The following is a 25,398-nucleotide window of genomic DNA, read 5'->3' as shown; positions in this document are numbered from 1 at the left end:
CCAACAAGGCCACAGTTCCTAATCCTTTCAAACAGTTCCACTCCCTGATGATTAAGCATTCAAATCTATGAGTCAATGGGGGCCATTCTCATCCAAACTGATGCAATATCTCCTGCTGAATCCTGAGCTCATTAATTCCATTCAGCTGCTCAAGTAAAGCCCTGTTGCCCCAGGGATCCCATTCCCACCTACTGAACACAGGCAGGCCACTAAAGCCACCCAACTTTCAAAAGCATACAGTCACCAAGAAATGTTCTTACTATTGCCCTAACATAAAATACATTCATATCTATTACATTCCAATAGCTTAGTCACTTAGACAATACAAACATATTACAAACCATATAAATTACTTGCTTAGAAATTTAAGTATGAATTCTAAAAATGACCTTAAATGTACATTCTCAAGATAAACTCAGAATTCAGTGTTTCATGTTTTGAAATTTGTCAAGTATGCCAGTAGAAGCAACAGACCCATGGGGGTCATTTTTAGGAGAGATTGTTGAAATTTCTTGAGACAGTCATAGTCTTAAATTTTTTATTTTTATAGTTTTGAGACAGGGACTTGCTGTTTTGTCCAGTGCAGTCTTGAACTCCTAGGCTGAAGTGATCCTCCTCCACTAGTCTCCCAAGTAGACAGGCACACACCTCCACACCTTGTTATTTATATAATTTTGAAACCTGATGGTGGCTGGCTGAGATTAGATAAACTGAATAAATGTGAAAGACTGGCTGATGTTTCTTGAGTCCACTTTAAAGCACTGAATTATAAAAGAATACTGTCAGCATCCTGGGGTGTAGCTAGTGACAGAGCTTTTGCCTGGCATGTGCAAGACTCTATGTTCTATCCCTAGTACCATAAACACACACACACACACACACACACACACACACACACACACACACACACACACAAAGCCAGGCATGGCTCATGTTGTAGTTCCAGCATTTGGAAGGCAGAGGCAAGAGGATTACTGCAAACTGTGTACACTGGTAGAGTATAGATTAGAGTTCTTCCTTAGAGAGGAAGAAAATGATTAGTTTTCTAGAATTTTCATTTAATATAGTTCATTAAGAAGCCAAATATTTTATTTCATGTATGTAGGAATTAGAGTGCTTGTCAATTGTATCTTCTCAAAGCTAGAAGATATCAATTAAAGAGTAGTACACTTGAATGGTATAATATAAAAGTAGAGGAGTAAGACATGATGGCTCATGCCTGTAATCTCAGCACTTGAAAGACTGAAGCCCAACCTGGGGTAGGTACATAGTAAGTTCCAGGGCAGCCTGAGCTACACAAAGAGAGACCCTATCTTAGAAAGAAAACAAGTAGACAGCAACAATAAAATATTCTATATAGCAGATATCCAACATTATTCCTTTTTGAAGATAAAAACATCTGCTTACAGAATTTTATTGTTGGTGTAATAATAAATTATTATTGAGTATCTGAGGAGGCTGGTTATTCAATCTTCTTGACTGAATTCTATATAGATAGAAACTTACTATAAGGACAAAAGGCAATTTGATCCCAAAGTGTGTAGGAAATTGCCTGAGAGTTTAGGCTAGAAATATAAACAATCAAAACTAGAGGGTTTTTTTTAATGCAACTGGTCTTATATTAGAATAAAAGTATTAATAACTCTAAAATATCACCTGTCACTGTTGTAATTTTAACCAAAGCATTAGAGATGTGAAAACATCAGGAAAACAAGACTTTCAGACTGGAATGAATAGGAAGGGTTTGGATAACAGTTAAAGCAATCATTTTGAAACAAGTGGCCTATGGAGCCCATAGTAACTGCTCAGTGAAGCAGGCCTGCTGCAGGTGATTGAGAGCAATGGAGAAATGTAACTGAGTCTGGAAGGGAGTCCTGGACTCCTCACTTCTCTGGAGGCCCGTCACCCACCTCTTTCCTGCGAAAGAAGATGAACATGGACTTGACTGTGCCATCACCGCTCTGCTGAGAAAAGCAGAGGAAGGTGGCCCAGAGGAAACCACACAGTCCCGTATAAGCTGTTCTCCAGTGCACAGGGACAAGGCTGAAGTTGGTTAGCTGCAATGCAAAGAGAGTCTATTAGGAATGGACAGGTAACAGATCTTGTTTTGGGTTTTGTTTTTATTCCACGCTAGGGACTGAACTCAGGGCCTAGCACATGCTAGGCAAATGCTCTACCACTGCGCCAAGACCCAGCCCCAGATTCTCTATAGATTTGCACTCACCTGCACAAAAGGCCAGTACATCAGACCACTCTGGAATAAAGAAAACCCTCATTAGAATGCTGTCTAGTTACAAAGCAAGCACAGTTCATTCTATAAGAGACTAAGAAATGCCAGGCACGTAGGGTGCCCAGTAGGACTAGGTTGTACTCTGAGCTGATTAAATGAAGACATCTTGATACCTTGAGAATAGAGCAGGTGGAGACTTGAGGACACAACTTGTAAGCCAGTACACCTTTTGTTAGTTATAAGTACAGAATAAAATTTCAGTCAGAAATTCTGGAAGAAATAGGTACTTTAAAAATAATCACATGTATTTATATATTATAATTTCCAAGTGAGTAACAGCATATAATATACATATGTTTTTATCAGTGAATTTTTCAAAGTATATTCCAACCCCTGACCCCCCCAAAAAATTTTTGAGATAGGGTATCACTATGTATCATTGATTGGCCTGGAGTTTTGCCCACTCTATAAACCAAGCTGGCTTAGAACTCACAGAGATTCACCTGTCTCTGCTTCTCCACTGCTGGAACTAAAGGCATGCACAAAAAAAGCTGGTTTATCCAAACAGTTCTTTTTGTTTGGTTGTTTGTTTGTTTGGTTGGTTGGTTGCTTGTTTGGTTGGTTGGTTGGTTTGGTTTTTTGAGACAGGGCTTCACTGTGTAGTTCTGGCTATCTAGAACTTGTTTTGAAGACCAGGCTGGCCTTGAACTCACAGAGATCCACCTGCCTCTGCCTCCCGAGTGCTGGGATCAAAGGTGTGCACCACCACCGCCTGGCTCCAAACAGTTCTTTATGGAACAATATGCAAACAATATATCTATGCTATCTCTTGGTACAGAACAAGATTGGCTGACATTACAAATTTCTTCTTACATTTATTTAGTGTGTGTGTGTGTGTGTGTGTGTGAAGATACTTGCGGGAATCTTGGAGACTGAACTCAGGCCCATTTACCCACTGAGCCATCTCGCCATCCTCTTAATTTTTAAAATCTTTCTCTTTTAATTTATTTGCTTTTGTAACTGGGTCTTGCTCTGTACCTCAGTTTGATCTCAAACTCATGGCAGTCCTTCTGCCTCAGCCTTCTGAGTGCTGGGGTTATAAGTATTAATTTAACTATCAATAATTAATTTTTAGAAAATACAATACATGAGCCAGGCGTGATGGCAAATCTTTAATCCTAGCCACTAGGAGGTAGAATGTGTGTGTGTATGTGTGTGTGTGTGTGTGTGTGTGTGTGTGTGTGTGTGTGTAACACAGGGGTCTTTCTGTAGGGGCACAGAAATCAGCTTGAAGGATCTCCCACTGACCAACTCTGGAATGCTGCGAGCACCAAAAAGAATTAAACCCAGTAATGAGTTTTAAAGCCTGGAAGAAAACAAGAACCCCAGAGTACACACCCACAATAAAGAAGTGGCTGGGACAGAAGAGCAGGCCGTTGCTCACAGTACAGTGCTGAGTAACACCTGGTGAACACCAGTGCTGGGAAGACTCACCGCCCAACCCCAGCACAGCAGGGCAGCTCAGGCAGAATCAGAGAGGCTAAGATGGCGCATGTACTGGGCCCTGAATCCCAGCCCCAGCACTGTAGGAAAAAGAGGGAACGGAATGGAAGGGGAAAGAAAATGGAGGAAAATGAGGCACAGGCTACTTAGGAGAATGTGTGATCCCAGCTACTTGGGAAACTAAAGCAGGAGGATTGCAAGTTCCAAGTCTCAAAAAAGAGCTGGGTATAACTCAATGGTAGCATGCATGTCTAGCATGCTTGAAGCCCAAGGTCATTCTCTAGCACTACAAAAAATAAGAAAATAGGGCTGAGGATATGGCTCAGTTGGTAGAGTGCCTTGCATCCACAAATCTCTGGGTTCAAATCCCAGCACACAAGGTCATCCTCAGCTCAGTGACAACATTAGCTACATGAGACCTGTTTCAATAATAACAATAATAGAGGTAGGACTAGGGTAAGTAGGTAGTGATACGTTACTTGCCTTACATACGTGAGGACTTGGGTCTGATCCCAGTCCCAAAAAGGAATAAAAACAGAAGATAAGCCAGGGTTCCCACGACTGCACCCAAGGCAACACTGGGGGAGGAGATTACCAATGACCTGCACTTCCAATCCTGCTTCCTGTTCTTTCTAACATTAGATGTACAGCACATTGTGGTGGCCTACAATGTCTATAATCTCAGCACTCAGGAGGCTGAGGCATGAGGATTACTGTACATTTTGGGACCAGCCTTGAGTACAGAGTAGGTTTGGGCCAGCCTGGGTACATAGTGAGACCATGTTTCAAAACAAAGAATAAAACCAATAAATATATAAATTAATAAAACATGTAGCCGGGCGGTGGTGGCGCACGCCTTTAATCCCAGCACTCGGGAGGCAGAGCCAGGCGGATCTCTGTGAGTTCGAGGCCAGCCTGGGCTACCAAGTGAGTTCCAGGAAAGGCCCAAAGCTACACAGAGAAACCCTGTCTCGAAAAACCAATTAAAAAACAAAAAAACAAAACAAAAAAAACAAAACAAATAAAACATGTCATATGTGTGTATCTCTCTTGATACTCCCCCTTCTAAAATAAAGGACAAGGAAATCACATTCCAAAGTCTCTGTGGAGGCACAATTTCTATTCCAAGAGAAGTAGCAAGAGTTCTAAACCCAGCTGGGCGGCAGTGGTGCACACCTTTAATCCCAGCACTCAGGAGGCAGAGCCAGGTGGATCTCTGTGAGTTCAAGGCGAGACTGGTCTACAGAGCAAGACCCAGGATAGGCACCAAAACTACACAGAGAAACCCTGTCTCAAAAACCAAAAGAAATAAAAAATAAAAAGAGTTCTAAACCCCTTCCTTGCAGGAAATGTCCCTAACTATAGTGATTCAGGGGGTTCTACAGTTCAAATCTCCCCTTTGCCTTCAATCATCAAATGAGCAATGTTGCTTCTGGGGCTTATAACCATTCATCAGAAGATTCTAGAAACAGTGCAGGTGATAGCTCAATATGGTTTCGTTTTGTTTTGGCTTTTGTGTTTTTAAACTGAGAGCTCTCCTCCCCACTCCCACTAAACAAACACTTCTACCTCCAAGCTATAGCTCTACCCCTCAGCACTGCTCTGAATAGAGGATTAAGTACCTGTAAGATACTAGGAATATCCTGGAATCCTAAAAATTTATCTATCTGATTGTTATTATTAATTGAATTGCTGTGTCAGAGCTGAGAAATGTCACTGACTTTGCCAGGCCTGAAGACAATAAGCCTTCACTGAATGATGGGTAGTGTTGGATCAACAGCAACATATACCTTTGTACTGAATAAAGAACACAACAGGGGATTTGCTTCACTAGGAATAATCTCGGGAAACACCTTTGTGTCATCCAGAAGGCTCTTTTCACAAAGACTCAACAGAACTCACACCTGGATGCACTGGCAGAGGGAACGATTCCTTGCTGACCCACAGCCTACAATCCTGTTTTGTGAATAGGTTTGGAAACCTATTGAATAAATTGTGATTGCTTATAAGAATAAATCTAATGAAGTCAGAAATCATCGTGAACACCTGTGTGAATGCAGTGATAGTGTTTATTTCCCATCCCTGAGAAGTAGATGCCCTGAGGCCTCCTCAAATGTATCCATCCCAACATATTCAAGCTAGAAACATTTAGTGCACTGACCTACAGTCTCAGCTACTTGGGAGGCTGAGGCAGGAAGACTGCTTGAGTCCAAAAGTTGTACACCAATTTGGCAACATTACAAGATGTTCATTTTCTTTTTTTTTTTTTTTTTTTTTTGGTTTTCCGAGACAGGGTTTCTCTGTGTAGCTTTGCGCCTTTCCTGGAGCTCACTTGGTAGCCCAGGCTGGCCTCGAACTCACAGAGATCCGCCTGGCTCTGCCTCCCGAGTGCTGGGATTAAAGGCGTGCGCCACCACCGCCCGGCCAAGATGTTCATTTTCAAAATAAAACAAACTACAACAAATTAAGACAGATCTTTTTCAAAATATTGTATTCCCAGATCAACCAAACTGTAAGCCTGATTTCATCATAGTTGTTTTAAGCTGGTCCTGGTGGCCTCAACTGTAATCCCAGCTCCTCAAAAGGTTGAGGATTCCAGGAATCAACAGTTCATGGCTGGCTGAGCTACAGCGAACTGAATGCCATGTGGTCAACTTAGAGTCCATGATTCAAGAAAGAACGGAAGGCGGGAGGGAGGGAAAAAGGGAAGGAAGGGGAAGGAAAGAAAAGAAAGAAGGGAGGAAAAGGGAAAGAAGAGACTAAAAGAAAAGCTAGGTGGGCTAGCAAGATGGTTCAGTGGGTAAAAGGAGCTTGCTGCTAAGTCTGATGACCTGAGTTCAATCCCTGGCTCCCACACATTGTCCTCTGACTTCCACACTCCTAAACCCCATCATTCCACTAAATAAATAATGTCATTAATTTTGAAAAGCTAGGGAGCTCAGCATGATGGCACATGTCTGTAATCTCAGCTCTTGGGAGGTGGAGGCAGGAGGATCAAGAATTCAAGGCCAATTTGGGTTGTATGAGACCCCATCTCAAAGCAAGCAGTCAAGGAGGCAGGCATGGAACTCAGTGCTTGTCATTAGGTATAAGTTCAATCTTCAGTGGGGAAAAAAGTTGTATTAAAATGTTTCTTTTTAAAAATCACATTTGGGGTTGGGGATTTAGCTCAGTGGTAGAGCGCTTGCCTAGCAAGCACAAGGCCCTGGGTTTGGTCCTCAGTCCGATAAAAAAAAAAAGAAAAAAACACATTCATTTAGAGTGTGTGTGTGTGAGAGAGGAAGTGAGAGAGAGACAGAGATATCTGTCTGTCTGTGTGCCTACTTGTGAGAACATTCATTCACAAGTGCAGGCAGGCCATACCAAGTATGTGGAGTTCAGGAACAACCGTTAGAGTTAGTTCTTTCCTATCACCATGTAAATCCCAGGAATAGAACTCAGGTCCTCAGGCTTGGCAGCAAATTCCTTTGCCCACTGAGTCTTCTCAACAACCCCTAAAGTAAGTGTTCTTTAATGTTTAAAATATTTAAAAAGATATGATTACAATTTCAAAAGCCAGTCTTACCTTATATGTATTCCAGAATTTCTGCTTCAGGTCCAAAAATATGTCATCCTTTCCCTGGAGAATGCTCATACCTATTTATAGAAATATACCACAAGGATTTTAGAAACAGAACGGTTACTATCTAATAGTGTGTTCAAGTTTCTCATCCCAACAGCATCCAGGCACATCCAATTCCAACCATTTACTATGTTGCTGTTGACCCAACAGGAAAACAAGAATATCTCTATTTTAAAACCAAGTTTTAAAGGAACACCAAGTAGGAAATGAGAATAGTGAGTTATAAAAGATACAGCAGAATGATTATTTATCTAAATGAAAAATCCACAAAATGTGGCTAATTCTGCATTGAATAATGAGCTTGCTTTATTTATTTATTGTGTGTGTTTGCACTTGCCACTGCCCAAGTGTGGAGGTCAGAGAACAAGTTCTGGGGTCAGTTCCAAGGTTGTCAGGCTTAGCAGCAAGTGCCTTTACCAGCTGAGCTATCTTTCTGTCCCCTTATTTGTTTTTGTTTTTAAAGTATTTTTAAAAATTTAGATTTATTTTATGTATTTGAATGTTTTCCTCATATGTATGCATACCACAGTGCTGTGGATGCTTGTAAGCTGCAATGTGGGTGCTGGAAATTGAAGCCTGGTATTTTGCAGGAAGAAGTGTTTTTAACTGTTAAGTCATCTCTCCAGCCCTTCCTTTCCTCTCTATATATACCCCTTGCTACCCTGGAGCTCTGTAGCCCAGGCTGGCCTCCAGCTCACAGAGATCTGCTTGTTTCTGACTCCTGAGTGCTGGGATTAAAGGCGTGAGCCACTTCGCCCAGCCTATTTGTTGTTTTGTGAGACAGAACTTCAAGTGTCATAGGTTGTTCTCAAATTCACTATTAGGTAGCCAAAGATGACTGGATCCTCCTGCCTCTGCCTCCCAAGCGCTGGAACTATGGATGGGAACCACCATGCCCAGCGAGGTGTTGCTGGGGGCAGAGCCCGGGTGCTAAACAAGCACTCCGCTGAGGTGCAGCTCCAGCCCCAACTCTGAAAACAAAACAAAAAACACTTCAATCTTTTTCCCTTTTCATCTCCTTCCTTCCTTTTGTTCTTTTTTATTTGTGCTGGGATTAAACCTGTGGCCTGAAGCATGGTAAGCTTACCCTCTACCACTGAGCAACACTGCCACATTCTCACTCGAAATCCATTCCTTTAAAAACTAAAAATAGCCAAGTGGTAGTAGCGCACGCCTTTAATCCCAGCACTCGGGAGGCAGAGCCAGATGGATCTCTGTGAGTTCGAGGCCAGCAAGATCCAGGACAGGCACCAAAACTACACAGAGAAACCCTGTCTCAAAAACAAACAAACAAACAAATAAAAACTACTCGGCCCTGGACATTCTAGCAACTACACATTTCCCATCAGTATATTCCTACCAGAGTTTAACATTCAAGAAACAGAGCCAAAACCTCACTTTTAAAGGAGAGTGTAAAAATAACAGCATTTAAAATTTTCTAACAGCCCTGATTGTGCACTTGGGTGGGGGTTGGGGATATGAGAGTTATCAGCCAATGGCAGGAGATTCTTAGAATGAGACTCAAGAGGGCTGGAGAGATGGCGCAGTGGCTAAGAGCATTGGCTGCTCTTCCAGAGGTCCTGAGTTAAATTCCCAGCAACCACATAGTGGCTCACAACCATCTCTAGTGGGATCTGCTGCCCTCTTTAAAGACATGCAGATAGAAAAATCATATACATAAAATAAATAAATAAATCTTAAAAAAAGAAGAATGAGACTCAAAACAAAACCCAGCAAATATTGTAGTGCTGTGACCTGCTTACCCAGTTAATGCTAAGTACTCATATCACCACATTATTTGACCCTCCTAACAACTAACTCAGATGAGAAGAGTTTAAAGAAGGAAAAGATAGCTAGTCATGGTGACCCTGTAAAATTAGCAAACAAGAGGCTGAGGCAGGAGGACTGCCATGAGCTCAAGGCCAGATTACACTACCCAGCATGGCTCTGTCTAAAAATGAAGTGCTTTAGGGAGTGGAAGAGAAGAACCTGTCCAGGTGTACTACCTGAGTATCAGTTTTCAACTCCCACACCCAAGTTCCCCCTCACTGTAACATGAAACAGAGGAGACTGAACCAGCAAAAGTCCAGACCAGTGATATAACAGAAGGCCTCAGGCCTTCATCACAGGTGTCTCCCTGCTGTGGATATCGTTCTGTATAAATAAAACACTGATTGGCCAGCAGCCAGACAGGAAGTATAGGTGGGACTAACAGAGAGGAGAGAAGAAAAGGAGAGGAAGGCAGAGGGAGGAGACACCAGCTGCCGTTCAGGGAGCATCATGTAGAGGTACCAGGTAAAGCCATGGAACACATGGCAACATATAGATTAACAGAAATGGGCTGAGCATAAGAGTAAGAGCTAGACAATGGTAGGCCTGAGCTAATGGCCGAGCAGTTTAAATAATATAAGAGTTGGTGTGTTTATTTTATAAGTGGGTCCGGGACTGGCAGGGCTTGGCGGGAGCTGGAGAGAAATTCTCCAGCTACATCTCCCACACCCTGGGACAGCACCATTTCCTAGTCTCAGGGTGATCACACATACTATGACCACCAATATCAAGATGAAAAACATGGCTAAAAGCCTGGACTGTGCTGTCTTCCGGTGGACTTCCAACCCCTCCATGCCTGTTTTCTCATTTATAACATGGGAATTTTGGGTATATCTGCCTAAGTGGTAGCTCAAAGATTCAATAGGAATCTAGCCTGTCAAGTGGCCAGTCCTGGCTCCTAACTCCTTCACTACTGACCAAGCTGTAGTAACTACAGGAATCCATTTGCAAAGCTAGCTGAGAGACCACACCAGGGAACAAGGCACAGCGCATGAGCAAATCAGAAAGCTCTTGCTCTCTGCTTGTCTATTCTGACTTCACTGACCTCCTTAGCATGGCATTAGCTGAGACTGTAACAGGCCACCAGGTCTTTGATGTTTCCTGTGGGCTACAGAAGAAAAGGAAGTGAATACAGTCTCCCTTAAATACCTTCCCCAGAGGGGAAGTTTCTTCTAGATGGTTTGCTAACCCTCAGTTGGTTTAAGAAGACCCTGACAGGCTGGGACAGGTGGGGCAGGCTTGTCATTCCAGCAGCTTGGAAGCCTGAAGTTGGAGAATCACAAGTTCATGGCCAGCCTGAGCAACTTAGTGAATCCCTGTCTCAAAATTTAAAACAAACTAAAGACTGGGGATATAGTCTAGTTGACACAGCTTGAGGCCTGAGGCTTTAGGTTCAATTGTTGGTGATCTAACATCCCCAAGGCCCTGGAGAAGACTCTCCAAATACTGAATGACCCTCCCCAGCTGCCACTGCCTTTGAGGGTACAGAAATCGCTGAGGAGAGAAACCATGAGACCTTTTGTTGTTTTCAGTAAATCAGGCAGAAACGTTTCCCAAGGCCAGGCCATCCAGGCCAGAGTGATGAGAGTTCCTTCTCAAGTATACAGCCCCCTTTCATTCTCTGTGTGACCCATGCAGGGAAATCTTGTTGCCCAAGCAAGGCTAAGGCCCTGGAGATGACTTTTCTATAATCACAGATTCCACCCACTCTGCCCCCTCATTTTTGGTTGATGTATTGGCTGCAGGGCAGGTGGAGCCCAGGGATGCAGCTGCTACGGGGCCAAGCAAGGGTGTCTTGGATGTGCCCTTTTCTAAAGGAAAATAGATCCCCGCCCCCACCGCCACTCCTGAACATCGCCAACCTGACACCAACCCCCTAAATCCCTGGCATGCTGGATCTCCAGTTCCCCCAGCCAGCAGCCCCTAAAATTCTTTCTCACGAAAACCTCACTTCCCACTATGTTCAGACCTCCTGTCGCTGCTTCAAGGCTTCCTTCTAGCCCTGGTTCTCTGGCAGCAGAGATGTCACCTCCTGCCTCAGACCCAGTGGCTTCAGATCTCCGGTCTCCGCGGCCCATAGTCCCCACTCTCCATTCCCCCACCCCCAACCCCGCGCCTCCTGCCCGGCCTCCAGTGCCCCAATCCCAGACTCTGAGCCTCGCCTAGGCCCCTCACCGACGTAGAAGGCAGAGAGGGCAGTCGGCCCACCGACAGTCTGATCGCACAGCACCTTGGCCAGGACCGTGCGCGGCGCGCGGCCCGGAAGCGCGCGCTCCAGAAGGCGCAGCCACACGTAGTTGAAGTTCCCGTGGAAGGTTATAGCCAGAGTGGCCACGCGCCGCGTCTGGCGCCAGTCAGCCGGGCCTCCCCGCAGCCGCTGCTGCAGCGCATCACCCGCTGAAAAAAGACCAGCGTAGAGCAGCACGTTGGTGGGCCACGGATAGCGCCGTGCTGCGCGTGGAAACGCACGCCACCAGGTCGCCATACCCACCCGGGGTGCCTTCCGCGCCTGCACACCTGACTGAGCCGCAGGCGCCGGAGTGATTGGACACCACTATGCACACCCAACCCGCGTGCCCAATCCCGTGACGACTGGCCACCAAGAGGGCGGAGCCTCTTCGATGTGCAGAGTCCACAAGGTTTGGACAATTTCCAAGAAATCTCCAGGAGGAGAAGCACTCAGACAGAAAGCAGATCTGTCATTTCCAAAGGCCGGGCATTGTAAGAACTGTGGCTGCCATCGGGGCATTGGAGATGACCTCACGACTTTGTGAATATGCTCAAAACTAGTGGCTCCTACACTTTAAAATTGGGATTTGTTTGTTTGTTTGTTTGTTTGTTTGTTTGTGACGGGGTCTCACGTGTTCCAGGCTGGACCCCAACTCCTTATGTAGCTGAGGACGACTTTCAACTCCCATCCTCCTGCCTCCACCTCCCAAGTTCTGGGATTGTAGGTTTATGCCACAGGGTCCAATTTAAAATGGTGAATTTTGTGACACGTGAATCCTATTTCAAAAGATGTGGGGCTGATGTGAAGCTATGTAGTAGTGATTACCTAGCATGCAGAAGGCCCTGGCTGCAATTTCTCCAACTATTGCAATAAAAATAAAGAAAGCAACCTAGCTCGGTTCCCAAAGTGTCAATGTACTTGAGGTGCTTGCGGACAAGGAATTCCTTCTTTTAGCACACAGTATGTTGCCTTTCTATGTCACTGCAGGCCAAATGTCAGAGGTTAGGCTGAGGCCTTTCATGAATGAAATAATCCTGGTTGATGTGCCAATTACTCTCCCCACTTCAGCTTGTGTCTCAGTGACCCCTGCCACCCCAAAACAGGCTTGAAGACCCATGGTACCAGTTCCAAAAGCAAGGGTAGGTGGGCGTTTGGGCAGCAAATAGAAGCTCTGACCTTCTGCAATTCATTTTCCCCATGCCTTTTCCTACGTTTCCCTCTTTCCATGATATTCAACTTCTCTCACCCAGTATCTCTCCTCTCTATCTTCTGTTTGTTCACTATATTTTTTCTTTCTTTCAAAAAAAAAAAAATCTAGTACCTTTTAAAGGATATCTTCTTTTATTTTTTAATTTTTATTTTAATTTTATGTGTATGGGTGTTTTGTCTGCACATCACTATCATACCAGGTGCCCACAGAGTTACACACCATCATTAGCTGCCATGTGGGTGCTAAGAATTAAACCTGGATCCTTGAGTCAGTTCTCTCCTTCTACTTTGTAAGTCCTGGGGATTGATTTCAGGTAGTCAGGCTTGGAGACAAGTGCTTAATCAACTAAATCCTCTCACTAACTCAGTGTTTTAATTTTGAAATAATTCTAGACTTAGGAAATATGCAGCAAAATTATACAAAGGAAGCTGGATGTCAGGCAGAACTTGTCACGCCTGAACTTGGGGTGGGGGCTGCTGAGGCAGACTGCCTAGAGTTTAAGGCTACTGTGGCTTTATAACAAGACCCTATCTGAAAACACAAGAGCAAGAAAACAAACAAAAATTAAAAGAATTCCTAAATAACCGTGTTCATTTGTTTTGTTTGGTTTGAGTCTAGGGGCCATGAAGCCCAGCCTAGCCTCAACTCCCTAATCCTCCTGCTTCTGCCTCCTACAAGCTAAGGTTACAGGCTTCTGCCACAGTGCCCAGCCACCATATATTGTTTACTCAATCTTCCCCAAGTGTTGACATCTTGCATAACCATAGCACAATGATCAAAACAAGGAAATAAGAACTAATGTAATAGAGTTACCCATTCACATGCCGATCTTACTTAAGCTGGTAGCAGAAAGTCCCTTTCTCTCATTCAGCACCCAATCCTGCCCTGCTGTACTGTTGTTTTGTTTCCATCTCCAATCTGAACCATAGACAATCTTTCAAAGATTGTCCCTAACTAAAAGTCATTTTTTACAAGCTGAATTGTCTCCTACCCTGATTTATGCATTGAAGCCCTGACTCTTGGTACTTCAGAATGTGACTGTATTTGAAGACAAAGACCTTAAAGAAGTGACCCAGTTAAAATGAAGTCATGAGAGAGGCAATATAATCTGTATGATGTCTTCATAAGAGGAAATGGACTCAGCAAGAGACACCATGGTGGATTCACACAGAAGAAAAACTATAGCTGAGGACGTTACAAGATGGTGGCTGGCTATTTGGACTGGTTGTGGTGTCCTTGCTTGTATTTCTAGCACTTGAGGGTGGAGACATAAGAGTTAAGAGATCAAGATTGGTACCAACTACACAGTGAGTGAGTGTGAGGCCAACCTGGACCATATAGACTCTGACTTTAAAAAACAAAATAGGGAACAGCAAGATGACTCAGGGGAAAGGCACTTTACTTCAATCTCCAGAATGCACATGGTAGAAGAAGGAATTTGACTCCTACACATTGCCTATGACCTTCCCACATGCCATGCCATGTGCACTTGTATATACATACACACAGAGAAAAAGACACAGGTACAGAGAAGTGGGGAGTAAAAACTAAAAAGGAAAGAGGTGCTGTGGGATGTTTTGTGTGCTGTGAATGTCATGCTTGTAGCTGAAGTTTTCCTGTGTCCACCCAGGTACTGCACACTCAGACCCAAGTAAACCCACAGAGACATATTATTTATAAACTGTATGGCTTTGGCAGGCTTCTTGCTATCTAGTTCTTATATCTTAAATTAACCCATTTCTATAAATCAATACCTTGCCACATGGCTCATGGCTTACTGGTATTCTTACATCTTGCTTTTAATGGTGGCGACGGCTGGCAGCATCTCCTACTTAGCCTTTCACTCCCCAGAATTCTCCTCTCTGCTTATCCAGCCTATACTATACTTCCTGCCTGACTACTGGCCAATCAGTGTTATTTATCAATCAATCAAAGCAACATATTCACAGCATAGAGAAAGACATCCCCAGCAGTTGCTCTGATTGGTTGATAAATAAAAAGCTGATTGGCCAGTAGCCAGGCAGGAAGTACAGGCAGGAAAAACAGACAAGGAGAATTCTGGGAAGAGGAAGACTGAGTCAGGAGATGCCAGCCTGCCATGCAGGGAGCAGCATGTGATGGCACACAGGTAAAGCCACAGAGCATGTGGAACACATAGATTAACAGAAATGGGCTGAGTTTAAATGTAAGAGCTAGTCAGTGGTAGGCCTGAGCTAATGGCCGAGCAGTTTCAATTAATATAAGCCTCTGTGTGTTTACTTGGGTCTGAGTGGCTGCAGACAAATAGGACACAGGAAAACTCCAGCTACAAATGGCACCCAATTGGTTGACTCAAGTTTCCACCTGAAACCTGAGAATATTTAATAAGCACCTCTAAATGCAGCCAAAAACAGATTCTTACTTCTTGTCTCATGCAGGCAGCGAGATGCTGCAACATGCAGGCTTGAGCTACAGTATGGTGGGTTCGTGGCATGTGGGCTTGACCTACAGCATGGCTGCAGATTCCTGTCACAGTACACAGAGTCGCCTCCAAGCTGCACAGTGTGGTGTCTGTGAATTTAGCCTTTGCTAGTACAGACAAAAAAAGGGCGGGGGGGCTATACACTGCTGGATGGAAGCATAGACCCACTGCTTCCCAGAGTCAGCGGTCAGCTTGGTTCCCAGAGCTGGCTGTAAATATACAACCACCATGTTGGAAAGCTGAGGTGGGCGGAGCCAGTAGCCAAAGCTGCTATTTTAGCCCTGGCAATGCTGCAGTTTAAAGCAATAGATTCAGAATAAGTCAGATTCAGATTAAATAAACAGTTTATATGATATGTAAAAATGTACGTAGGCTTGGAAGAGAGAAGAAAAGGAGTATATGCAGTTATATAAAAATATCCTTAAAAAATAACGCCTTTAAAGAGACAGTCAAAGTAATATAAAAAAATAAGTCATGTAAAGATGGAAATCACAATCTCGACATCCCCCACCTGCAGTATCTCTCCTCTCTCTCATCAATTGGATTCCCAGAGCTCAGCCTGGTGCCTGGCCGTGGATCTCTGTATCTGCCTCCATCAGTCACTGGACAAAGGCTCTATGATAACAGCTAGTTTATTTGCTAGGCTGGTCACTAGAGTAGACTAGTCCAGGCACCCTCTGGACCACTGCCAGTAGACCAAGGTGGGATCAACCTTGTGGATTCCTGAGAGCCTCCCCAGTACCCTGCCTCCTCCTATTCCCATGATGTCCTCATCTATCATGGTATCTTCCTCCCTGCCCTCCCACTCTGTTTCTGTTCCAGCTTGGCCCTCCTATTTCCCCATGTTCTCATCCCTCACTCCTCGCCCTCTGCCACCCCCCCCCCACACACACACAGTCCACACATGTAGATCTCATCCACTTCTCTTTTACAGGGTCATCCATATGTCCCTCTGTCCCAGCCAGTGAGATCTTCAGCAGAGACCCTAGAAGGGGGAATGGTGAATGAAGGGACAAGAGACACAAAGAATTGACAGCAAGACAGTATTCTGATCAAGCTGCAAAATTTTATTTTTCTCAGGTGGGTTTTATAGTAAGCAGACCAGGAAACTTTCTTTGGAAAAGATCAGGGGACTGTTGAGTTGCCAAGCAACCCAACCGAGCAACCCAACCACAAAACATTGTTACTAATGGTCACTGTAGCAGAAAGATAAGGAAATGTTAAGTTATTTTCTAATGATTCAGGACTTGTCCAGGCATGTCAAAAGTTTCTGGTTAGTGGCTCAATACTGGACAACAGAAACTTAACTCAGGCAGGCAATATGGCATGGCTCTTGAAATTGTCCTTGGCATCCCTCCTAGGGTCTTTCCCTGAGGAGGGTTGAGATCATGATGGGAGGATATGCGGAGATGACTGGCCACACTAGTGGAAGCCCATGAACTGTGGAATGGTGGCTGTGGAGCCCCCATGGGACAAGACTAGGCCCTCTGGATACAGAAGATGGTTGTTTGGCTCAAACTGTTTGGGGGGCACCCAGGCAGGGGAATTGGGATCCAGATTTGATCAAGCCAGACCTGCTGAACATTAACAGATGGTACCTGTCAACAAATGTTATAGCCAGTCTTCCCAGGACTTAACCATTATCTCAAATTTTCTCAGGATCCCCATAAGACTACCAGTGCTTCCTATCCGCAGGAAGTACCCCAGAACAATAAGCCCATATTCCCTAAAAATGGATTATGGATGTTTGTCTTTGTTTAGATTGTTGGTTACAAATTGTTATTGGTCATAATCAATCTCTTTCTTAAAAAAGAAATGAGGATATGATATAGAAATATAGGATATAGATATGATAAGATGAAAGGGTAGATTATTGAATCTACTTTTAAAGAGTAACAACTTGTTTGAAATATTTTACATTGCTATGGATTTTAGTTTCTTGATACAAATTTAAAGTTAATTCTGTTATATTATATGTATATTTCTACTCTTGTTTAAGATATTATGTTTGTGCAGCTCATTTAAAATTGTAATATATAATTAAGAAATACAGATTAGCCGGGTTGTGGTGGCGCATGCCTTTAATCCCAGCACTTGGGAGGCAGAGGCAGGCAGATCTCTGTGAGTTCAAGGCCAGCCTGGTCTACAGAGCGAGATCCAAGAATGGCGCCAAAACTACACAGAGAAACCCTGTCTTGAAAAAAAAAGAAGAAAAAAATATAGATTAATAATTTGTCATCTATGATAATCAATCATATAGTCATGTTAGTTTAGTTTCCTAGGTATACATAGATATATTTCAGATAGATAAGTAATCTTCAAATACTTCAAAGACCTACAGAATATGGCATTTAAAATGTTTTAAAAACTTAGACTTTCTGGACAGTGAGACACATCCACCCCAGGCAGTGCCAATTTACTTCAAAGAGAAAGATGGGAATTGAAGACACTCCATATGGAGTTTATCTTCTTCTTGGCAAAAAAATGGCCATTTGGGCAAGAAACTGTTCTTGCCTGGACTACTTGACAAAATGTTGCATCGAGTGGACTTGCAGGACCCATAGGAAGGTGACCACTGAACTTTGCAAGGCAAAATGGTCCTTCAGGTTCCTGCTTCACAGAAGAAACTGCCCGACATTCTACAGGACACAGAGAGAAGCAACTGAGAGACTCTAGGCCTGTAGGCTGAAGAATGGATGCCCTAATGTTACAGAAGAACTTTGAATAACTGTCCAAGCAGCCAGCTGTCTCTGTCATTCTAGATTTTTGGAAGTTGTTTACAATGCATTTCCTGTTTACTAATTACTGTTAAGTAATATTATATCCCTCTGAGGTCCTTAATGTAGTTGAAGACTAGATAGTTATAATTTTCCTTGGTTATGATAAAAGACAATTTAGATAAAAAACTTTAGACTCACAAATATAGGATAGATAGAATATTTTCTTTAATTTTGCCAAATACAAATAGACTAGATATTATAACTGTAATTCTTGCTCAATTACTGTTTTGTTATATGTAATTTTACTGTCTTAAAGTTAAACCCTTCCTTTTTGATTCGACAGAAAAGGGGAGGTGCTGTGAAATGTTCTGTATGCTGTGAATATGTGTTGCTCTGATTGGTTGATAAATAAAAAGCTGATTGGCCAGTAGCCAGGCAGGAAGTACAGGCAGGAAAAACAGACAAGGAGAATTCTGGGAAGAGGAAGACTGAGTCAGGAGATGCCAGCCTGCCATGCAGGGAGCAGCATGTGATGGCACACAGGTAAAGCCACAGAGCATGTGGAACACATAGATGAACAGAAATGGGCTGAGTTTAAATGTAAGAGCTAGTCAGTGGTAGGCCTGAGCTAATGGCCGAGCAGTTTTAATTAATATATGTCTCTGTGTGTTTACTTGGGTCTGAGTGGCTGCAGACCAGGTGGGACACAGGAAAACTCCAGCTACAAGAAGGAGGTGAGGGAGAGGGAAACTGAAAGGAAAGGGAGAAGAAGATGGTAGTCTGTGTCTATAAGCCAAAGAAAGGGGTTAGAATAGAGCTAGACTTGACCTTGGCCTTCTACCTTTCTGAACTATAAGAAAATACATTTCTATTTATCCCACCATGTACACAAACTAATTCATCCCTCCTCTTCAGTCCCTAGGACTCTACAGTATCTGTGTGCTTGACTTTCCATACTAACCACATGCCAGTTTCTAGGGCTCTCATTGATCTGCCACTGGTCCCAAATGAATCTGTCAGATTTTCCCAGTTAGGCATGCTTCTAGCTCAGCAACATATCTGTTTATGACTTACAATTTGTCATAATTATGGTTTCTATTGCGCAATAAAACACCATGACCAAAAAGCAAGTTGGGGAATGTCTTAGGGTTTTATTGCTGTGAAGAGACATCATGACCACTGCAACTCTTAGAAAGGAAAACATTTGATTGGGGCTGACTTTGAGTTTCATAGGTTTAGTACCATTATCATCATGGTGAGAAGCATGGCAGCATGCAGGCAGACATGGTGCTGGAGAAGGAGCTGGGAGTTCTACAATTTGATCTGCAGGCAGCAGAAGGAGACACTGTGCCACACAGGGTGCAACTTGAATATTTATCAGACATCAAAGCCTGTCCCCACAATGACACACTTTCTCCAACCCGGCCACATGTGGTGATATATTGTGTACCCTAATAAACTTGCCTGAGAATCAGAGGACAGAGCCAGCCACTAGATTAGACAGAGGCCAGACAGTGGTGGCACACACTCTTAATCCTATCACTCAGGATGCAGAGATCGTCTGGATTTCTGTGAGTTCAAGGCCACACTGGAAACAGAGCCAGGCAGTGGTGGCACACATCTTTAATCCCACTACTGGGAAGCACACATGCCTTTAATCCCAGGAAGTGATGGCAGGGTGGAGAAAGGCATATAAAGCTTGAGGAAACAGGAACTAAAGCAGTTCAGCTGAGACCCTTTCAGTTGAGGATTCATGGAAACGGGGTCAGCGGCGGAGTTGGCGAGGTTGGCTGTGGCTTACTCTGCTTCTCTGATCTTTCTGTCTTCAGATATAACTTGCCAAAAAAGAACCTCCCCAAAGTTAGGGTTGGGGAAGGGTTTTGTCTTTGTCTTTCAGGAGAATGAAGGCTAAGGAATCTGAAGAGCACTGGACAAATGAGACATCTGAAGAAAAAGGACAGATCATCCAGGAAAAAAAAAATGTCCCAAGAAAAAGAGTAAATTGCCCTATCTAACAGGATGAAATTTCATAAGTCTTCCTAAATGTTTGTTTCTGCTCCTACAGTAGTCCCAGTTCAATTAAAAATTAAGCTGGCTTTGGAGTTGGAGCATAGCTCTCTCCTTCTCTAAACCTAAGCATGCTTGTTAAAAGGAAAATCCAAAATCTCTGTATCATGTCAGAAAAGCCACCTGATATGGGACAGAAGAAAAACCAAAATTGAGGGACTATTCCACTGCCACTAATCTCATAATTCTTCAGTTTTATTTTGACTCTCAAAACTTTTCTTAAGGTATGAATTTTATATCAAAATTTATAAGATATATATACATTAAACTTTTGTCATATAGTGGGTAGCTGTTCCAGCTTTAACCTTGAAGCACTGCCCCAGTGAGGCAGCTGGTAACTGCCACACCTACCTATGACCTGCCCCTGGGGCATGGCTGAGACAGGAGCCCTTAAGACCCAAGATCCTTATGTGCTGGCCTGCCTGGCTCCTCATGATCCTGGATGCTGGATTGCAGACCAAGTCAGAGTTCTCCAGAGAACCATGATGGACCGCACCTTACCTCTCTCAGATCCTGTAGCCAACTCCTCTAAGTTACCCCAAAATAAACCTCCTTTTAACTACGTGGAGTTGCCTTGTTAAATCCCCACATTATCTGGCACTCACATGGGGCAAACTCCAAAGGACTGGTGGCCTCTGCCCTCAGCCTCCTCCATGGCTGCTGTGGCATGCTTCCCACACTTCCCACACTTCCCTGTCCCTCCTGGGGACCAAGCACTTACCTGTTCAGCCCATAACCACCATGTGCTGCTCCTTCCCTTCCTTCCTCCTCCCCAGCTCAGGGAAGTGTGCTTCTACCTGCTTGCTCCTGTCTGAGCCCACGGCTTCCATCATCTCACCGTCTCTCTCTGAAGCCACTCAGAGTCTGCCCAGTAAAACAGACTCCACCTCTGCTGCTGCCTGGCCAGCTCCCTGAAGGTGCTGCCCCTGCTGCTGCTCATAGGCACTGAGAGAGGCTCTGGGCTGCAGCTGCCAGCCATAGTCCTCACTGCCTGGAGCTCTCTGTGTCCTGGCCCAGGCCACTCAATCCCACACACTGGCTGAGGGTAGGGCACTGAGGGACCAAGGAGGCCATGAAAGCCAAGCCAGGTCCTGAAGCTCCGGGAAGACACGGGAAGATCTGCTGCATTCTTGCTGCTGCCACTCCTCATATGCACACCGGTTACTATGCTCCTACCTGCAGCTGCCATCAGCCAAAGTCTTCAACAGGACCTTCTTTAGCGCTACACTGGTGACACCTGCTGGCCGAAAAGCACTACTACACCCAAAAAACCATCACAAGGCTGGTTATACAAGCAAGCCAGTGTTACATTTCAGGTAAGAGTACTTGATACTTTTACACCTTGAAACTGATTAAAAATTTTTGAATATTTCTTATAATTTGCTGAAAAATATTACTTCACAAGAATTTAAAAACTTTTTTGCCTGTATGATGAATGTCATTTTCCTGGATATATATGAACTTCCTAAAGTGTATCTGGCATGTACCATTTTGGTATATATCATAATAATTCACACAGCATTCAAATACTGGTTCAATAATAATTACAAAGATGAGTCATTATTGAGACTGATACAGGCTTTACAAGATACTAATGAAGGCTTACATAAAAAGATTCTTTCTCTGGAATCTGCTAACTTATTACAAGACCTGCAGTCCATTAATAATAAATATATAGCCATATTTGATTTTATTGATCATAAATAAGAATACTTAATGGATAGAACAATAACTCTCTACAGTGAAATTGTTGCTATTCAGACACTTTATAAGAAAGAAAGATTATCATTAACTGATAAGATAAGATCTATGGAATCATGTGTTTCAGAAAAACATAAAAGGTTGCATGATTCCCCAGAATCTCTTACAACAAAGGAGGTTCATTTGCTAGAACAGACCCTGGGTGCTGGGTTTGCAAGCCCTGGAAGAAACACTCAGTACAGATGACAAGGGACCTAATAAGCAGAAGGGCAAGATCATACAGGTCATAACATCTCCAGATGGCTCTCATACAATGGCTTATTCTGTCACCATCCATGACAGGCCAGCAGATGATAGACTTCCCGAGCCATATGTAGAATATATATTACAACCTATTCCAATGAGAAATATATGAAGGAAGCAGTAGTCACATACAGCATACACTCAACATTTGTAAGACAGGTGTTAAATTTGTGGTCTATGTCAAATACCAGATGACTGGAATCAGTTAACTTCAGCTGTTCTAGTATATGGCCAGCACTTACAATGGAAAGGCTGGTTGAGAGAGGAGGCTAGGGACCTGGAACAGCAGGGTAAGATCAGAGGTTTTGAGATCTCCCAAGATGAAATTCTTGGTGAAGGACATTTTTCACTGATAGGAATTTACAAGCCATTTATGATGAGCATACAATATCCTGTGCTATACAGAAGCTCTAAATGCTTTGGGAAGTATTCCAGAACCAGGAAAACAAACTGAGATATACACAAAGATATTCCACGGACCGCAAGAATCTTTCACTGATTTTTTTTACAAAGGCTGATCACAGCTATAATTAAAGCTGTGTCAGATAAAGAATTAAGACAAATATTAACTGAGTCCTTGGCATTTAACAATGCTAATACAGAATGCAAAAGAATACTTATGCCATTAAAGGTCAGATCAGTTCCGTTGGAAGAATGGATTCAGTAAACTAACAGTGTTGAGTCTCTTAACTATAGTAATGAGGTTTGGATAGGAGAGGCAATTCCCAGAGGTGGAAGAAGGCCCTGGGGTACCAAATGCTTTAAAGGTGGTACACCAGTAAAAATTGTACATGGAGTGCTCCTAGAAGTAATACTTCTTCTAGAAATAACCCAAATGGGAGACCCCAACCTTCTGTATTATGTAGAAGATGCGGCAAAGGCCAACATTGTACCAATGAGTACAGATCAGTAATAGATATATGAGGCAACCCTTTACCATCAGGAAACGCCTTAAAGGGCCTATTGCAGGCCTCCAAATCAAACATGGTCCAAACATTTCCAGCCACTTTGGAGGAAATTCCTCTCCAGGACAATTAAATAACCCAATGTCTAATGTAAAGAGTGATACTGCACTGGATGATAGAACAGCTCTGATAGATAAACCAAAAGTTCCAAAGAATACAATGAAGTGAATATTTTGACAGACTTCCATAAATGAACAAAGACCAAAGTTTAGAATTTAAATTAATAACATTTTTCTGGAGGGTCTGTTAGACACAGGTGCAGATGTGACTATAATTACATCAAAATCATGGCATCTGAATAGGCCTCTGGAAGAAGTAGATGTCCAGTTTCTAGGGATTGAAACCATATCTCAGATAAAACAGAGTTCAAGATAGGTTGAATGCACAGGGCCAAAAGGACAGAGAGGAAGCCTGAAGACATAGGTGGCAAATGTAGTGGTGAATCTTTAGGGCTGAGATATGTTACAACAGTGGAATATCCAGATTAAAATTCCTACAGTCTCAGAAAGGGAATATAAATGTGTTTCTATAAAACAGTCACCAACCATTCCGGTTGTACATAAACATTCAGGCTGTACATAAACTGCTATTGAACTCTCAGAAGTACCAACAGCCTTACCTTTAAAATGGCTAACTGATGAGCCTGTCTGGGTTGGACAATGGCCTTTGACAAAAGAGAAACTACAAGCTTTATAATGGTCAGTTCAAGAGCAGTTAAATGCTCAACACATTGAAGAATCTATGAGCCCTTGGAATTCTGAGAGCTATTAATAAAGTAATTCAGCCTATGAGCTCCCTGCAGACTGGGATGCACTTGCCCTCTCAGCTACTCAAAGAATAGCCTATAATAGTTATTGACTTAAAAGACTGTTTCCTTACCATACCCTTACAAGAAAATGATAGAGAAAAAATTGCCTTCACAGTACCTAACTATAACAATTCCCAGCTAGTCAAGGGATATCAATAGAAGATCCTTGCACAGGGAATGTTAAACAGCCCTACCCTGTGCCAATATTTTGTGCAAAAACCATTGGAGAAAATTCATATGAAGTTTCCACAAACCATAATTTATCATTATATGGACAATATCTTATTAGCTGATCCAAAGGTAGGTACATTAGAAAGCATGTTTGAAGAAGTAAAAAAAAGTTTTGCCTCACTGGGGACTACAAATTGCTCCTGAAAAAATACAAAGAGGAGATTCTATTAATTGCTTAGGATATAAGATAAAGCAACAAAAAATTAGACCCTAAAAGGTACAATTAAGGAGAGACCAATTGCAGACTCTTAATGGTTTTCAAAAATTGTTAGGAAGGATTTCCAAGTTACTGGGTATCATGGGAATACCTAACGATGGACAACAAAATTTGGCTAATACTCCAAAAAAGGACAAAGAATTAAATAGTCCAAGAGAATTATCAGCAGAAGCTGAGAAGGAATTGGCTCTAGTAGAAAAGACAATACGAGAAGCCCATGTGGAGTGTATGAATCCAGAATTTAAATGCATTCTGGTCATACTCCCCTCCAGACATTCCCCCACATGTATTTTGATGCAGAGGGAAGATATTATGTTGGAATGGATCCTGGATTCTGGGTCACAGACCAAGTCAGGGTTCTCCAAAGAACCATGCTAGACTGCATCTCACCTCTTCTGGATCCTGTAACCAACTCCTTTACTGGCTCTAAGTTACCCCAAAATAAACCTCCTTTTACCCCAAATAAACCAAGTGGAGTTGCCTTGTTAAATCCCCACATTGTTGTCATGATATTAATGGTCATATAGAGTACTAACTAATCTTAGAGGGAAAAAAAGCCTTCATCTAGCTGCCTGTACATGGTTTTAGGTTTGAGTCTCTATCAGTTTTCTGTTGTAAAACATGATCATGCCTAAAAGTGACTTTGAAGTCTCCAAAGAGATAATGGGGTCCAACAACAATGATTCCATCAGGACAATGATAATAACACTAAGATGACAAACACCACCTGAAGATCGGCTTTGGACTACAAACTGCTTAGGACAATTTTGAGATGGCTAGCTGAGATTATCCAGCCTCATACTCAAGCAAGGACTTGAGACAAACCCTGCACTTTCTTGTTATGCAGAGACTGGACAACAAATAATACAGCTACTGCTCCCAAAATTAACAAAATTTGACAATTAACCCAAAAATTTTCTTTTCAGGATTCCCTAAAGATGCTTTCACCCCCATACAGCAGGAAGTAATTTGAAGAAAATGACACCCACATTCCCAAGAGGTGGAGTGGGTGGGTTTTGGTTGTTCAATGGGTTATGGATAATTGTCATTGTTTAGGGTATTTTATTACAAAGGAAATTAGATTCAAGGATCTTGTTGGGAAAAAAAGAAAGTAAAGAGGATATAGTTAAGATTTAGATTATTGAATCTACTCTGAAAAAAAAATTTATAGAAATAATGGGATAAAAGGGTAGATTATTGAATCTACTCTGACAAGAAAAAGGGGAGGCTATAGATATAAGACAAAAAGGTAGATTATTGGATCTACTTTTAAAAAGCAACTACTAGTTTTAAATATTTT

At 42.8% G+C, this 25,398-nt stretch overlaps 1 protein-coding gene across 2 annotated transcripts; it reads right to left on the bottom strand.

The window, feature by feature from the left end:
* Positions 1–98: 98 nt before the first annotated feature.
* On the bottom strand, positions 99–11,736 carry Mpv17l (MPV17 mitochondrial inner membrane protein like). 2 transcript variants are annotated; one of them, XM_028858380.2, is made up of 4 exons: positions 11,361–11,736; positions 7,299–7,369; positions 2,225–2,254; positions 99–2,057 (listed from the first exon to the last, which is right to left on the bottom strand). In XM_028858380.2, exons 1-4 carry the CDS (start codon positions 11,668–11,670, stop codon positions 1,884–1,886), a joined length of 585 nt encoding a protein of 194 aa, XP_028714213.1. In that variant the 5' UTR covers positions 11,671–11,736; the 3' UTR covers positions 99–1,883. The 2 variants fall into 2 exon arrangements, with proteins under 2 accessions (XP_028714213.1, XP_028714214.1); XM_028858381.2 differs by having other exon boundaries at positions 11,416–11,494.
* Between the last annotated feature and the right edge of the window lie 13,662 nt (positions 11,737–25,398).

The sequence above is a fragment of the Peromyscus leucopus genome, chromosome 8b (assembly GCF_004664715.2).
Source record: "Peromyscus leucopus breed LL Stock chromosome 8b, UCI_PerLeu_2.1, whole genome shotgun sequence".
NCBI classification, from domain to species: domain Eukaryota; kingdom Metazoa; phylum Chordata; class Mammalia; order Rodentia; family Cricetidae; genus Peromyscus; species Peromyscus leucopus.
Note: the sequence above shows the minus strand (reverse complement) of the source record. Positions and strands in the feature narration are given on the sequence as shown.

Excerpts from the sequence above, each read along its gene's own strand:
- Mpv17l (XM_028858380.2), bottom strand. The coding sequence starts at position 11,670 with ATGGCGACCTGGTGGCGTGCGTTTCCACGCGCAGCACGGCGCTATCCG. Across the intron at positions 2,255-7,298 it reads AATTCTGGAATACATATAAG|AGTGGTCTGATGTACTGGCC; the intron begins GTAAGACTGGCT and ends TCTTTATTCCAG. Across the intron at positions 2,058-2,224 it reads TGTACTGGCCTTTTGTGCAG|CTAACCAACTTCAGCCTTGT; the intron begins GTGAGTGCAAAT and ends TTTGCATTGCAG.